The sequence below is a fragment of the Musca autumnalis genome, unplaced genomic scaffold (genome assembly GCF_047663935.1).
Source record: "Musca autumnalis isolate F117 unplaced genomic scaffold, ASM4766393v1 scaffold_5, whole genome shotgun sequence".
NCBI classification, from domain to species: domain Eukaryota; kingdom Metazoa; phylum Arthropoda; class Insecta; order Diptera; family Muscidae; genus Musca; species Musca autumnalis.
Genome location: NW_027412088.1, coordinates 53701860 through 53719908, shown reverse-complemented (window position 1 = coordinate 53719908; position 18049 = coordinate 53701860). Strand labels below are relative to the sequence as shown.

At 38.3% G+C, this 18049-nt stretch overlaps 1 protein-coding gene across 8 annotated transcripts in view; it reads left to right on the top strand.

The window, feature by feature from the left end:
- Positions 1-13827, top strand: part of fdl (beta acetylhexosaminidase fused lobes) — a 236394-nt gene extending 222567 nt beyond the window's left edge. For all 8 annotated transcript variants that reach the window (XM_073955235.1, XM_073955234.1, XM_073955228.1 and 5 more), the window contains 5 exons: positions 6315-7050; positions 7115-7338; positions 7404-7498; positions 7567-7661; positions 13546-13827. In XM_073955235.1, the coding sequence (XP_073811336.1) occupies positions 6315-7050; positions 7115-7338; positions 7404-7498; positions 7567-7661; positions 13546-13705 (1310 nt within the window). In that variant the 3' untranslated portion in view covers positions 13706-13827. The remainder of the gene's footprint in view (positions 1-6314; positions 7051-7114; positions 7339-7403; positions 7499-7566; positions 7662-13545) is intronic.
- The last annotated feature ends 4222 nt before the right edge of the window (positions 13828-18049 follow it).

Genomic DNA, 18049 nt, shown 5'->3' with positions numbered 1-18049 from the left:
TCAACAGGGCTTCTGTGGGCTTTAGAAGACCTTAAGAGGTCTTATGGCCCATAGAAGACCTCAAGAAATCTTCTGTGACCTATAGAAGACCTCTTGAGATCTTCTGTGGTCTATAGGAGATCTTCTGTGACCTATAGAAGACACCAAGAAGTCTTCTGTTATCTATAAAAGATCTTCGGTCGGCTATATAAGACCTCAAGAGGTCTTCTGTTGCCTATAGAAGACCTCCAGATGTCGTTTGTGGTCTTTAGAAGACCTCACGAAGTCTTTTGTGGTATATAAAAGACCTTAAAAGGTACACCTCAAGAGGCCTTCTGTGGCCCATAGAAGACCTCAAGAGATCTTCTGTGGCCTATAGAAGTTCCAAGAGGTCTTCTGTGGTATATGAAAGACTTCAAGGAGTCTTATTTTATCTATAAAAGATCTTAAGAGGCCTTCGGTGGGCTATATAAGACCTCAAGAGATGTTTTGTGGTCTATATAAGACCCAATAAGTCTTTTGTGGTCTATAGAAGACCTCAAGAGGTCTTCTGTGGCCTATAGAATATCTGAAGAGGGAACAAGACGGTAATACGAGCGCACACCCGATTTTTTTGAAATTTTTACCACAGGTAGGTCTCATTGCCCTGATCACAAAAATATATATATCGTCTAGATGTAGTCCATACCTCCCGAGATATAGGCCATTAAAGTTCGGCCATTAAAAATTGGGCGCGTGCGTGTAAACCCGTCTTAAGCCAAGAAGTCTTCTGTTATCTATAAAATATCTTAAGAGTTATTCTGTGATCTAAAGAAGACCTGAAGAGGTTACTGTGGCCTATAGAAGACCTGAAGAGGTCTTCTGTGACCCATAGAAGACCTCAAGAGATCTTCTGTGGCCTATAAAATAACTCAAGAGGTCTAAAGAAGATCTTAAGAAGTCTAAGAGTCTTTTGTTGCCTTTAAAAGGACAATTGTCATAAGGATGGCTATATAAAACGCGTGTGTGTGAATTAGTTTAAAATTAAAAGCTTGGAATTCATTTTATTAAATTAAACGAGAGCTCAACTAAACGTGTTGAGCAATGAATGTCGACTCTCTTACACGGTTTGTTACAGACTGACAGTAGGACATAAAACAAAAAGAAAACGTCAAAAGAACAATTATTCATTTAAGGAGTTATTTTACGTTACGTTAAAATATAATTATTAAACAAGTAAAAAAAAATAAAATATCATTCATGACAGCTCGGCCTTTCCTGACTTGACATCGTCCCGATGTCACCTTCGTCATCAGATTCATCTTCCGGGGGTAGCACGCACCATCTCTTCATCTTCTCGGCAGTATAAACGGAACTGAACGGCTTTTGGCTTATCTGCATACCCTTAACATCTTCTAGGAGATACCTGTCTTTACCAAGGACCTTAGACACAACGTAAGGACCTCTAAAACGTGGTTCGAGTTTGCGAGATTCGCCAGTTGATGGAAGCTCACTTTGTATCATAACCAAATCATTCACCTCATATTCGTGGGGTTTTCCATGTCGTCGATCAAATCGGTCTTTCCATTGTTGTCGGCAAAGTTGCATGTTTCGTTGGGCATCTTCTTGGTTTTCGTCAACTGCTACATCTTCGTCGGTTTCTATTATTGCGGCTAGGAACTTGTGTCTTATTACGTCTCGTAATTTGAAGTTAAATAGCAATTCGTGTGGACTATATCCAGTACTGTTATTCTTCTGGGAATTCACCGTCCATTGGATTCGTAGTAGATGGGAATCCCAATCACGTGGATCATTCGTTGATGTCCGAAGAAAATTCAAAATAACTTTATTGGCTCTCTCCACCTGTCCATTTGCTCTAGGTGTTCGTACGGCTGTCTTTACGTGGTGTATATCATATTCGTTGCAAAAGGATTCAAACTGTTTCGATGTGAAGGCCGTTCCTCTATCTGACACTATACGTTCCGGCAAACCAAAATATCCAAAAATGTCTGCTAGGATCTGTAAAACTGGTTTCACAATTAAAAATTTCGTAAAGGCATCACTAATAGCAAGTATGTAAACGTATCCCCTTTTGCTACGGACAAATGGTCCTAAATGGTCGATATGAATAGTCTGGAATGGGACAGGATTACTATCGTTGATATACATTTCGCCTTCAGGTTTTCCAGACTTTCCTTTGTTATAACAGCACTCTACGCAGGCAGCGATATATTCCTTGACATATTTACGCATGCGAGGGAACCAGAAATGTTTTGACAATCGTTGTATCGTTTTCTCTATTCCAAAGTGACCCATATCATCGTGGTAATACTTTACTATTCGCCAGCGAGCTGCCTTTGGTACTGCATACATTAATTTTCCGTCAACTTTCCTATACAACCGTTGATTTTCAAGCTGATAATCTTTCCGAATTTGGTTCTCTTGGTCCGATTTTCGTTCGCCTCTAAGTACCATAATAATATTTAACAAGTTTTCGTCCTGCAACTGCATCGTCAGCAACCAATCCGTGGTATCGATAGAAATTTGGTTAACGTGCTCCTCTACTGGGGCTCTACTTATGGCATCAACGTGAGCCATTCGACTTCCAGCCCTATGTACGCATTCGAAATCATATTCCATCAAATTCATCCACCATCTAGCTATTCGTGGGATGATTTGTGTCTTCGTTTTAATCGTGGAAATTGCAGCACAATCAGTCACAATTCGGAAACGTTTTCCTAATAAGTACATTCTAAACCTGGCCAATGACTCAACAACAGCTAGAACTTCAAGCTCATAACTGTGATAACGTGATTCGGCTTCTGTACATAATCGGCTGATATACATTACGGCTTTCCAAGATTGTCCTTCGTCACTCGACTGCATGAGTATTCCGGCAAGTCCAACGCTACTTGCATCTGTGTGTACTTCGTGTAAGGCATTAAAGTCGTATAAGGCCAACACAGGTTCAGTGCAAAGTTTTTCCTTTAGAGTATTAAAAGCTATTTCTTGTTCGGGACCCCATACAAAATTATTATGTGCCACCTTCTTCGTTAGCTGGGTAAGTGGTTTGGCAATAATTTGGAAATCAAGAACGAATTTCCGGAAAAATCCGCACAGTCCCATAAATCTTCGTATTTCCGTCGCATTCTTAGGCGTTTTGTATTTCTCAATAGCAATTAATTTTGACTTACCAGGCCGTATTCCATTTTCGTCTATTCGGTGACCAAGAAAATCTATGCTCTCGTGCAAGAAGTTACATTTATCATATCTTAACGTAAGGTTACACTTCTCCAAAAGTTTTAAGAATCGTTTTAAAACTTGTACGCCTTCGTCGGCCGTCTTGCTTGGAATAATTACGTCATCCCAGTAAACAATAACTACGTCCGGCTTTGCCATTTCAACTATTTTGTTCATCATACCTTGGAACACTGATGGGGCATTTACTAAGCCAAAGGGCATCCTGTTAAACTCATAGTGTCCGTCATGAGTTACGAACGCTGTTAGAGGTTTCGCCGTCTCCTCCAATTCTATCTGATAATAGCCCATTTTCATATCTAATACCGTGAAATATTTGTTACCTGCCAGCTGCGCTAAAATGTCCTCTATATTCGGCATTGGGAATGGTTGCCTTTCCGTAACCTGGTTCAATCGTCGGTAATCGACACACATTCTGTAATCTCCGGTTTTCTTTTGATTAAGCACGATCGGTGATGCATAAGGTGATGTTGATGGTCGTATTATATCTGCTTCTAGCATATCGTCGATTATTTCGCGTATTATCGGTCTACGTGCGAATGGCAATCTATAAGGTTTCATGCATATTGGTTCGTCCGATGTAACTTTAATGTTCATCTTTACAATGTTACACTTTCCAATGTATTTCGTTTTCTCACCGAAACGTCCAGCATATTCTTTTATCACGTTATTCAATTCATTAACCGTTTCCGTTGGCAAAGTCTCATTAATATTGTTTATCGTTTTCGTTTTGATGTGACAACCTTTACTATCCATCACTAATTGTGTATTTCCCGAGCACAGTATATCTTTTCCGAGTAACATCTCAAAGGCCAGTTTATCGTCCTCAATAATCAGTATAGAATGCACAATATCAACATCATCGATTTTCATTTCCATTTTAATTTTCTCGAAACACTCATATTCACCACCTCCGAATCCGATAAGTCTAACATAACACTTTTCTTTACCGTCCATGTCTTTCACAATTGATTTTCTTATTAGACTTCGAGAACTACCACTATCTACTAGGGCTTTAACAATAGTTCCACCGATTGTCACTTCTTTGAAACACAGTCCTTCGTTGATTTCTCTGATTTGGTTGCACGTTGTGTGCTGTTGCGTTTTGCTTTTACAGTCTGCCGCCGTATGTCCAGTACGGGAACATATTTCACAACGGCTTCGTTTCTGTGGTTCGGGGCACTCACGAGATATATGACCAGTTTTCCGACAATTAAAACACTTGATTTCGTTGGTCAGTTTCGTCATTGGTTCGTTAGGTGGACTACTCTTTGGTTTCTCTACGTTCTTTTTGCTAATAGCATTCGTTTTCGGATTATAAACGTTATTATAGCTACCGTAATTTATAATCGTTTTTAAAAGTTCACAACACGATGAAAAGTTCATAACCGATAGCACTCGTTTCAGATCATTGTCGTTAATCCCGTTTATTACGTATTTAATTACAGATTGATCGTCTAGATTCCCGTTTCTAGCTACAGATAATACTTTATAATAGAATGTCTCTGGCGATTCTCCAAAAGCTCGACGCATGTTCATTAACTTCATATGAATTTCCGCAACATTTATAATCGTTGGGAATTCTGTTAAAAATGCACTAACAAATTGTCCCCAGGACGTATAAACGTCCACAGCAGAATCGATCCACAATTTTGCTACACCTTGTAATTTCGTTTGCACAGCAAAAAGTAAAATTTTGTCGTCCCAACCATAAGATTGGCGAAGCTGCTCGACTCGTTGAATAAACTTATACGAAGTTATCGATTTATCGGTAGGATCGAAAGATGGTAATATCGACATTATGTCTTTCACATTATTTGTAACGAGTAAAGTCTGTGGCTGTATTGGTATAAATTGTGTTGCTAAACCGCTTTGCGTCAACGATGACGTCGGTATGTATTGCTGCTGCGTGAACGTTGCAGGGGTTGCGGGGAAATATAACTGTCGTTGCTGGCTCGTTGGTACATACGATTGTTGTTGTAGCGATGCATGTCGTTGCATATATGGTTGACTATTCTGTTGAGAAGTAAACGTCGAGACAGGAATAAAATTCGTTTGGAGGTTATGTATAGTTGACGAGATCGGGGTACAATTCGTGTACACTGGAGTCGTATTTGCTACCGTTGCTTGTCGAAGTTCTGCCGTTGTTTCGTCTGCCCAATATACATTTCGTCCTAAACCGCTGGACACCGTCGATATTGGCACAGCAACATGCCGTTGAACATCACAAGGAGACGTGCTGGAGATACTACGAGGCGTCGTAGGAGCTACCGGCGTATTTTGATCAAATCCAAGAAAATCAGGTGATGAGGTACCCAATGGTGTTCCGCTTCCATTTTCACCAACACTTTGAAATGAATTTTGGGACATTTCCCTTATTGACCGTTCCTTTTCTTTTAGCTCGTGTGCGTATATTCGTTCGATTAAGTCAATTTTCTTCCCGCCCGTTTGAAGACCGAGGCTTTCGCACTTTTTCTTTAACTCATCGACTTTCAATTTTTTAAGCGATTCCATTTTCTATGAAAAATTTTTAAGACAAAACACAAGAATTTGTTTACCGTTACTTTTCGGTATAATAATGTTCACGTTTCAAATACACATACACGATCACGAACATAAAGATTTTAGTTAGTTTTCTTTTTAATATTTAATTTTTTTTTATTATTTCATTCTCCGAGGCACGTATTTCTTTAAGCCTAAAAGAAATGTAATCCCACTTCTGAAATTGTCATAAGGATGGCTATATAAAACGCGTGTGTGTGAATTAGTTTAAAATTAAAAGCTTGGAATTCATTTTATTAAATTAAACGAGAGCTCAACTAAACGTGTTGAGCAATGAATGTCGACTCTCTTACACGGTTTGTTACAGACTGACAGTAGGACATAAAACAAAAAGAAAACGTCAAAAGAACAATTATTCATTTAAGGAGTTATTTTACGTTACGTTAAAATATAATTATTAAACAAGTAAAAAAAAATAAAATAAAACGAAGACGTATGTTATCGTTATACCCAAAGAGTTAAATTTATTCAGTGGGCGTGGATCTTTAATCTAATACTTGCTTTCATCTAATACCTTATTGCTTTTCTTCTTTCAGTTGAAAATGGCCACTACAAAGTACAAATAGCTGCCAATTCATTCTTTGGTGCCCGCCATGGCTTATCCACATTGGAACAGTTGATATGGTACGATGATGAGGACAATGTTTTGCGTACCCTATCCAAGGCGATTATTATCGATGCACCTAAATTTAGATATCGTGGCCTTATGTTGGATACATCGCGTCATTTCTTCTCAGTGGATGCCATAAAACGTACCATCGCCGGAATGTCTCATTCCAAATTAAATCGTTTCCATTGGCATATAACCGATTCACAAAGTTTCCCATATGTTTCGAAACATTACCCTGAATTGGCGGCGCATGGTGCTTATTCGGAACGTGAAACCTATACGGATGAAGATGTTCGAGACATTGTGTCGTTTGCCAAGTTGCATGGCATACAAGTTATACCGGAAATAGATGCACCAGCCCATGCTGGTAATGGTTGGGATTGGGGTCCTAAGCGGGGCATGGGTGAATTAAGTTTGTGCATTAATCAACAACCATGGAGTTTCTATTGTGGTGAACCACCATGTGGCCAATTGAATCCCAAGAATAATCACACCTATCTCATACTGCAGAGATTGTATGAGGAATTATTGAATTCTACAGGACCCACAGATTATTTCCATTTGGGTGGTGATGAGGTCAATTTGGAGTGTTGGGCGCAATATTTCAATGACACCGATTTGAGGGGTCTGTGGTGTGATTTTATGATGAATGCCATGGCAAGGTAAGGAGATTTTCCGATGTTTTCCAAATAAAAACCAATAATTTATATTTGCTTCTTATTTTAGATTGAAAATTGCCAACAACAATGTTGAACCGAAATATGTCACAGTTTGGTCCAGTGGCCTAACGAACACCCGTTGTCTTCCAAAAACTCAGTTTGCTGTTCAAGTTTGGGGTGGCAGTACATGGCAGGAGAATTACGATTTACTTGATAACGGCTTCAATGTTATATTCTCACATGTGGATGCCTGGTATTTGGATTGCGGTTTTGGTAATTGGAGAGCCACAGGTAAGGACTTAGACTTAGAATCGAAATTTTATATTTTATCTGTCAAAATGTTCCATATTTTACAGGTGATGCTGCTTGTTCCCCATATAGAACGTGGCAAAATGTCTACAAACATCGTCCATGGGAACGCATGCGTTTGGATAAGACCCGAAGAAAACAGGTAGGGTTTTGCAATGAAAATGTTTGGTTGTAGTTTTTGTTAACTATTTGTTCTGTCATTTTTAACAGGTCTTGGGTGGTGAGGTTTGTCTTTGGACCGAACAAGTTGATGAAGAGCAATTAGACAATCGATTATGGCCAAGAGCGTCTGCATTGGGTGAAAGGTAAAATGATAAGAACTATAATAATTTAGTATATATTTTAACCAAGAAATGAGGAAGCTTCAGAGCTCCTATTTCTCTTCGCATATAAAAAAACTCATTTAAAATTTCGGAATCCGAAGACGTTGAAAACAGATTCTTAGATTTTTCATAGAATTTATGTCGAAATAATACATGTTTCTGGAGCAGGTATCGTAGTGAAATCAAGTGTAGTTTCAGAATATGCAAAAACTTCCCAGGTGCAAGCACCTTCCATTCTAATTTGCTTTAGGTGCACCGTGCTGCTTGATAGTCTTGTTGATCTAGAGATTCTCTCTTGTAACTTTTGACTTCTTTCGCTCTAAATCATGAAGATACCTTCAGACATGCCTTGGTGGAGGGGTACTATCTACCATATGGTGATTAGGGTGCTCTCACGGTACTGCAAAGTGGGCATGTCACATTGTCACCCTGTACAGTTATCAAGACTGCATTCTGATAGGTTTGAATATTTTTCGATGGCATTGCACTTATATTGGCGGACCACTCTGAAGCCGCATAGTTTACGACAGACCGACGTATCGCGTTTTACAAATGTGGTCAATGAAGTTTCTTTATCTGCACCCCAAGTGCTTCCGGCTAGGGCTAGGCTTGTTCCTACATCTCAGCTGGTTGCAGATAGCTATGAAGTGTGACCCCTAGAATTTTGGGGTAGTTGGTGGTCGGAATTCTGCTACCATCGATCATGACATTCAACTCAGTCCTCACCTCTACCGTCCATGTGGTGAACAGAGTGGCCGTACATTCAGTGACGGATATTTGCATATTCCTCGCGTGGAAAAAGGTGTTAAGATCGGTCAAATAGGAGTTCAGCCTTTCACAAATGCCATCCGTCAAGGTACCAGACGCCAAGATCGTACAATCATCTGCATACTCCAACCAGTAAGGAAAGGATCAAAGTCGGGCAGGGCCGACTATATGATACCCTACACCACTGTGAATATGTAAAATATATATGGGAGCTATATCCAATCTTAACCGATTTCGATATAATTTGGCACATTTATTTCCAGACCGAATTCAGACACATATTCCAAATATCATTGAAATCGGACATATATAGCGTGTTTGGTACAGAAAATACGTGAAATCGGCCGAAAATATATATGGGAACTATATCCAAATCAGAACCGATTTCGATATAATTTGGCACACTTATTTCTAGACCGAATTCAGTCACACATTCACAATTTCATCAAAATCGGAAGTATATAGCGTGTTTGGTGCTGCAAATACATCAAATCGGCCGAAAATATGTATGGGAGCTATATCCAAATCTGAACCAATTTTCACGAAAAGCAATAGCGTTCTTCCTATGGCTTAGAAAATTGTAGTCCCCAATTTTCAGCTGCATCGGACAAAACATGCGACCTGTACGTTGCGAAGAAAAATACATGGACAGACGGAGGGACGGGCATGCATAAATCGACTCAGAAAGTGATTATATATATATCCCCAAAAGGAACTATGGGTCTATTTCGTTTCATTTGTATGTTACATACAAATGCACAAAGACATAATACCCCTTACCACAGTGTGATGTAGGGCATAAAAACGTTTAATACTTGACAGTATTAATGGCTTTTGATAAATCGAGCGTCACCAACACTGTACTATCGCACGGTTGAGTCCTCGACTAATATGTGTGGAGATGGGGTCCATAATTGTTGTAGAGCTTGGGAACCCATCCTGATAATCGGCAACTGAACAGCTATTTCTAACGCTGGGGAGGATTAAAGCCTCAAGGTCCGGGCGACAAAAGCGAAATCGGTATGTACGATTTACCTTGCAGTCATCCTAGTCTGGCTTCAGTAGCCCATTGGCCAACTGCCCATTTTCTAGACTTCCGCACCGATGTGTGAGGCAAACGATAGGTTGAGAACATTGGTGAGATATTCAACTCCCGGCTTATTCAGCAGTTTCAGCATTAACATGGAGATTCTGTTGGCATTGGGCCCGCCGTATGGCCGATAACAATGAAATTACAAGCGTAAGGCAGGTAAGCGTGATTTAGCGTTCCTGAATCTGAATGGGACGTTTACTTCAGAGGGGATTTGGTGCAACTTTCATTATTGGAGTGTCTAATTTGTTGCATTTTATTGCATGTTGCCTAATTAGTAACGTGTTGTGGGATTTCACAGGAAGAAACTTGCCTTCGTGATATAGGCTCGTAATCCGGAGCCTTAGAAAGGTAACCGGTGGCAATACGCAGAACAGTGTTCTTTACTGTCTGGAGATTTCTCCAATGAGTATCGCTTATAACCGGAGTCCAGATTGGGGCTGCGTAGTCCATAAGGGGATCGCCAATTGCCTTTATACGTAGTTAATATGGCCTCTTTGCCTTTCCTCCCGATACTGCCAACTAGTAGTTTTAATATTTTGGTTCTCCTTCCGACGTTCCCAAACACCATCTCAGCATGTTTATAGAAGAGATCACCAATCATTACCAATATTTTAGGGTTTTTGTCGTCGTCGTATTAAGATGGCAGCACTGGACTTTGAGGCAGATAATTGTAGGTTTCGATCACCGCAGAAGGTTTTGAGGATAGGGAGATAGTTATTTATATGTGACTCTATGTCTTTGATGTCTCTGTCGATTGACATTACTGTACAGACGTCGGCGTATGATATTAGGTGTACATTGTCTGGTGGATTGCGGACCTTCGATACATAAAAGTTTAAGAGTAGGGGAGATAGTACGCCCCCTTGGGGTACCCCCTGCCTGTTCTTCCTGGGTGGAAATTTGTGACCGCAGAATTTCACATAGAACTGTCTTCCAATTATCTCTTGAGGTGTTTAGGGAGAGAGGTATCCATAACATCTCTCAGGAGATTGATGTGGTTTACTGCAACGAAGGCTTAGTACATCGCCTTCTGTGATAATGGGGCGGTAGGAGCTACCCATGTGGGCAGGTTTGTCAGGTTTTGGTACCGGGACTATTTTTCTGACCTTCCACATGTCCGGGACCTCGAAAGTGCTGAAACACAGGTTGACACAGTGGCTAGGTCTTAGGTTAGGGTTAGGTTAGGTTTAGGATGCGTAACTGCCGTGCCGGCAGCCACTCCACTCGGAGACCTTGAGGTCCATTGTGATCATCCTGACTATTGAAATGTATGTGTTGTAGAGATGATGATGATGTTACTGTAATTCGATGAGGTGTATGGTTGGTTATTGATTTGTAGATGAAGAATGTGGCTATGTGTATTGTTGAAGAGGTGTACCGGTTGTGGATTTGATGGATGTATGATGGATGGTGTTGAAAAGAAGATTCATTGTAGACTATGGATGAGATGATGTTGGATGCAGCTATGTGGTGATGTGTGAGTGCAGATGATGTTGATGTGTAGTTTAAAGTGTGATGTGTTTCTTGCTGTGGGCGAGGCTGTATGATGTTGCGTGACTGCAGATTGTGGTGATATGTGTCTGATGGGTATATGGTGATTTGTGCATACGGTGATGATATTCTGAATGATGTTAGATGCAGCTATATGGTGATGTGTGAGTGCAGATGCTGTTGATGTGTAGTGGAGAGTGTGATGTGTTTCTTGCTGTGGGCTGTATGATGTTGCATGACTGCAGATTGTGTTCTGAATGGTGCTGTAAGCCTGCAGATGATGCTGCAAGGCTGTTTATGATGATATAGTGAGCTATGTGGGAGGAGATTGTGGATTAAGTTGGAAAGATGGGAAGGAGGAAAGGGGAAAGTGATAAGACAAAAGAGACAAGAATAAGAAGAATGAGTAATTGTAAAGGAGAGTAGTAGATTGTTTTAAGAAGAAAGAGATTATTTTTCTAGACTGTACTAAGCCTGTTCTGACCCGCCCCAGAGCCACTTTAGACTCCTGCAGTAAACTACCAGGATAGTAGTGTCAATAGAGGAGAAGTAAGATAGAGAGTCAATCACATGTACACCAAATAGTCTATGCCTTTTGACCATCAGTCTAGGACATCTACATGGCTAGGTCTTTTTTTGATCTAAGGGCACGCATAGTCTTCTATTATCACGGTTTGGTGTTGGTGGGTGATCGATGTATTGCCTACAGACGGCCGCTGTATGGGTTTTTTGGTGTATTGTGTACATGAACTCATAATTGTTGAGGTGAGCTTTCTAGCCAGTCCTGGTACGAGAATTTTTGAGTTTGGATACAAAAGAACCACATAACTAAAAATATACCCTAACGCACACAAATGGGTAGACAGCATTATTTTCTAAACTATTTTAAGATAGACTAACATTTGTCGCAGCCGCATATAACATTTCCTATACCCTAAAAAAGTGCGGTCCGGATGAACTTAACTTCCTGTTTATACCCTCCACCAGAATATGGAGGGTATAATTAAATTTGTCATTCAGTTTGTAACACATCGAAATATTTATCGGAGACCCTATAAAGTATACACATTCTTGATCAGGGTAAAATTCTAAGTCGATATAACCGTGTCCGTCTGTCCGTCCGTCTGTTGAAACCAAGATACAGCTCGCAATTTTTAAGATAGAGCTTTGTAATTTGGTATAGAACTTTCTAATACTCCTAGGATTTTTGCTATTAAAAACGCTATATCGGTCCAAGTTTGATATAGCCCCCTTAGAACGGTACCACCCGATTTTAGGTATTTTAAAAGTTTTTGGCTTCATTATCACACCGAAATGGCTGAAATTTGGTACATAGTCTTCGTCGGGGGTATAAAAATTTCTTCCAAAATGTCGGTATAGGTCAACGCCTTCATATAGCCCCCATAGAACGGTTCCACCCGATTTTCGGTATTTTGAAGGTTTTGGCTTCAATATCACACCGAAATGGCTAATATTTGGTACTAACTCTTCGTTGGGGGAATAAAACATTCGCCCAGAATTTTATCGGTATAGGTCCACGTCTTCATATAGCTTCCATAGAACAATACCTCCCGATTTTCGGTATTTTGAAGGTTTTAGCCTCATTATCACACAGAAATGGCTGAAATATGGTACTTAGTCTTCGTTGGGGGTACAAAACTTTCCCCCAGAAATTTGTCGGTATAGGTCCACGCCTTCATATAGCCACCATAGAATGTACCTCCCGATTTTCGATGTTTTGAAGGTTGTGGCCTCAATATTCCTCAGAAACGGCTGAAATTGGGTTTTTAGTCTTCGTTGGAGGTATAAAACTTTCCCCCAGAAATTTGTCGGTATAGGTCCAAGCCTTTATATAGCCCCCATATTTTCGGTATTTTGAAGGTTGTGGCCACAGCAACCACCGAAATGGCTAAAATTTGGTATTTAGTCTCTGTTGGAAATAAGAGCCTATCTGACTGAAGTTCGTCGGCATAGGTCCACATTTCGATATAGACCCCATAGAGCGGAATCTTCCGATTTTTGTAATTCTGAAGGTTGTGACGTCAATATCCCACCGAAAGACTGAAATTTATTATTTAGCCTTCAATTAGAGAATTATCAGTCTAGGTCCGCAGATTCCTATATGCTCCATAAAAGTGTTCCTCTTTATTTTCGATATTTTGAAGGTTTTACCGAAATATCGGAAATTTGAGTCTAAAAGCTTTCCGCTAGAAATTTGTAAGTATAGATCGACGTTTTGATATAGCCTACCATGAAACGGTACCTCCGGAATTTCGGTATTTTGAAGGTTAGCCACCTTGTTTTACCGAATTTGCTAAAATTTGGTATTTAGTCTTCTTCATAAACGAAAGCAAACTAATTGTTCCATTTTACAGCAATACAACTCCTGGTGGAAGGTAAAAAAAGTTCGGCCTGGCCGTACTTAACGCCGTTCTTACTTGTTTTCTTTATTTACTTAAAAACTTTTCAAACTTGGCTTTTAATTATTTCTTGTTTTTTTCACTTTATTTTCAGATTATGGTCTGATCCTGATGATGTATCCGATATGGATACAGTACCGCAAGAAGTTTTCAAACGTATGTCCGTTTTTCGTACGCGTCTAGTTGAATTGGGTCTTAAAGCTGAACCAATCTTTCCCAAATACTGTGCTCAAAATCCTGGCGAATGCATTTGATATTTTCTTTAAATATCATCAACCACAGCAACAAGAACAACTAACACCCTCATTAACTATATAATAATACAACAACAGTCATAAACAAATGTTATGTTTCAAAGACAAAAAACCAACAACAAGAACAAGAATTTCATTTCAACAAAATGAAATGAAACAAAAAATTTAGATTAGGATAAAAAAATGTATGTAAATGTTTTCTTTTTTTGTGACAAAGATTTTCTATATATAGGAGAAAAACACACATACATATGCCTACATTAGGCTGGGGCGATTAGTATGGATGGGAAAAAAATCTTAATGGGCGCTTTGCGTTTCTGATTTTTGGGATTGTACTGAGCCAAAAAAGTTCGCTAGACCATATGTCTATGGTGAGTTTCCACATTTTGACGTGCAGTTTTTTCTTTTTTTTTTGGAAAAACTGTTTGAAATTTTAATTATTTTCAAAAGTAAAATTGTAGCTTGTGTCTCGGACTACAATTTCTCTAACCACTTTACTTAGAAAAACCTTCGTTTTCATGTTCAAAAAGTAGAAAATGTGGAAAATTCCCCTTTTTGTCACTTTTTTGTATGTTGGTCTATAACAGCCAAACCATTGAGATTTCCGATCCAATACTAATACAAAAATTTTAGCCAAGATTATAGTTAATAAGTATCTAGTACATCGCAAAAGCATTGGAACACTCCTTCAGGCAGTTTTGGCCTTGTGAAAGTGGAAATTTTGGTAATATATCAATATTTCCACGAAAAATTTGCACTTTCACTAGCCCAAAACTGCCTGAAGGAGTGTTCCAATGCCTTTTCGACGTACCAGAGAGTTCTTAACTATTGTCTTGGCTACAATTTTTGTCTTAGTATTGGATCGATAATCCGAATGGTTTGGCTGCTATAGGCCAAAATATAAAAACAGATGAATTTTCTACATATTCGACTTTTTGATATGTTCAGAGAAATTGTAGCCCGAGACAATAGTTATTTTTGAAAATAAGCAAAAATTTCAAATATTTTGTTTAATATCAAGAGTAAAGTTGTAGCTATTGTCTCGGGCTACAATTTCTATTAACACATTACTTAGAAAAACCTTCGTTTTCATGGCCAAAGAGCCAAAAATGTTGAAAATTCCCCATTTTTGGTCAGGTTTTTTTTTTGATACATTGGCCTATAACAGCCAAACCATTGAGATTTCCGATCCAATACTAATACAAAAATTGTAGCCAAGACAATAGTTAAGAACTCTCTAATACATCGCAAAAGCATTGGAACACTCCTTCAGGCAGTTTTGGCCTTGTAAAAGTGGAAATTTTGGTAACTTATCAATATTTCCACGAAAAATTTACACTTTCACTAGCCCCAAACTGCCTGAAGGAGTGTTCCAATGCTTTTGCGACGTACCAGAGAGTTCTTAACTATTGTCTTGGCTACAATTTTTGTCTTAGTATTGGATCGAAAATCCGAATGGTTTGGCTGTTAAAGGCCAAAATATAAAAAAGTTAAATTTTCTACATTTTTGACTTTTTGATATGTTCAGAGAAACTGTAGCCCGAGACAATAGCTACAACTTTATTTTTGAAAGTGAGCAAAATTTCAAATAGTTTACAAAATATAAACCCAAAATAAGCAAATTGTCCAAAAAAGGAAAAAATCTGCAACTCAAAATGTGGAAACTCGAATTTCATCGTAGACGTATGGTCTAGTGGACTTTTTTTGCCCAAGAATTAGAAACCCAAAGAGCCTCTTAAGATGTTCAATTCGCCCCACCCTAACCTACATATAAGGAAACATTCAAATCAAAGCCAAAACAGTAACAAACAATGTCCCTTTTAAAAAAGAATTTGACTACAAATATTATCAATCTAAGAATGGTTTCTTATTAAAAATTTACTTTTGCTGTTATTTTTCAAGAGATCAGCTCGAGAACTGATTGATGAATGTATAACAGCAGGGTAAATAACACGGTGCTACAGTTTAAAACAAAAAAAATATATATATACTTTTAAAGTGTCTCGGCAAATCTTTATTCAAAACTTATATGACCTTCTCATACAACGTAAAGAAAGGTATGCCACCATCATAACCCAGTTTTTATAGCGTTTAACTGTAGCATTTTCCTTTGTGTAGCACTGTGTATAACTCGAATTTTTTTCTACTATTAAATGTAACATAATTTTAGTTTTAGGTTAAGAAAGTTAAACTTGTTTTTCCTTTTGTTTAGTGAAATTTATAAAAAAAAATGTTTTATTTTTTTGTGTAATTTTATGTTTACATTTTCTTCTATAAATACGACAAAAACAACAAACATTTGTTCCAATCGTTCATTATTAATGTGAATCATTACACGTGCACGCACACATACATACACTCATGTAAATGTATAGACAAATAGAAACAGGACCTTTTAGCATACATATATTTGCCTACATATATACGAACAAAAAAAAAACATACAACAACAATGCATACATAGAACAATTTATATTTATTTTGTCATACATCATATACATACATACATACGTGTACAACTTGTATTTATAAGACCAATTTGTATTTAATAGAACCGAAGAAGAAAAACATCAAACAACCAACCATCCCTTTGTATAACCAAATATTTTTCTTTGGAGAAATACTGTGCTGGTTTTAATTGTTAAGCGGAGTAAAGGTTCTGGATTAAACCAACAAGACCAAAAAGAATTATCGCTAATAAAGGCCTAGAAAAAGAACACGAACGTAGTTTTCGAATTGACGGCCAAACATGTCTGCCAAAAAAGTACTCTCTGAGATTTTCTTTACAGACAAACGGGACTTAAACCAATCCAAAAAAGATTTTCTGTAATCCAATCCAACAAAGATTTTCTGTAATAATATTCCCAACAAAATACACATTAAATACAACACTAACAAAACTGCTAACATACATACATATGTATGTATGTAACAATTTTTTTTGAACAAAGAAATCCCCCTCTATGTCCACAACCACCAGCACAGAGAGGCGGCATACAATAGCGAACAAAGTGCAGAATAGTTAAGATCCAAAAAATGATAAATAAAAAAACATAAATATTATAAATGAATATTTTAATTTTTTGAGTGATACCATGTGACCTTAAATATAAACACAAAAATAAAAAATTCAAAGAATAAAACAAAATTATAATAAACTACAACCATTAAAAATAATTAACTCGACATTTATAAAACAAACGTAAATAATTGAAAATAATTAAACAAATTATATAGAAAATATATTTAAGGAAAAAAATAGAAAAGAAAATATATTTCTTATAATTTTTTTTTAGTTTTAATTTCTAATTCTAGTTAAAACAAATTGATATTATTAGTTTATATTTTCCTTTTGTCAAAGTTTTAATTAAATAGTTTTTATTGACAATAAATGCATTCAGACCACTGTATTTTGAGTTTTTTTTTTTTTATTTCATGATATATGCAGATTTATGTTTGTTTTTCTTTTCTTTCGTTTTTTCATAGTAGGCTGTTTTTTCTAGGGGAGGGCTACTAACCCGACGCCCAAACCCAAGTTTTTAATGTTCTTATGGGTGAATGCGCGGCACATGTTAGCTCACTACCTCTAACGGGTGTTAAAGGTAGTTCCCCAGGTGACACCACGGGGAGGTCAGTCTCCACTTGAGATGAAAGAGGGGCCAAGATAAATCCTGGGCTTTGCCATGTTAAAGCCGGCCAGGACCGTTCCTTGGTATCTTCCATCCCCTATGTCACTCTCCACTCATCAGGCCCAACTGCTTAATCAAAGCACTCCTCGTCCCGATAACATATCAGTACAATGGCAAAACATTGCCCAATCCATGCAAACAGCCGCAAAATCAGTACTTGGATACCAGAGACCTCCACCAAGGAATCCATGGTATGACCAGGAGTATCGTGCTGCTACCGAAGAGAAAAATGCGGCGCACGAGAGAGGTATCATAGCGCACGAGAGAGGTATCGGGAGAAAAGGAGAGAGGAGTAAAGTCTTTTCCGTAAATCGATATGTACATGAGACAAAATGAAGTCCGAAAATTCTACCAAAGAGTGAAAATCAAACTGATGGCTTTGGAACTGGCACATCCTCCTGTAGAGACCAGCAAGGTAATCTGGTAACTGATACAGATAGTCTGCTAAGGATAAGAGCATTTCCCCCAACTGTTGGTATCCAATAGCAGCGAAGACGACGAAGATACCACAGATCCAATCCCAGAAGAAGATGAGGTAAAGACAGCAATAACCGGCTGAAGAATAATAAGGCAGCAGGAGCTGATGGTCTACCAGCCAAGCTGTTTAAAACCGGAGGCGACGCGCTGATAAGGTGTATGCATCAGCTAGTTAGCT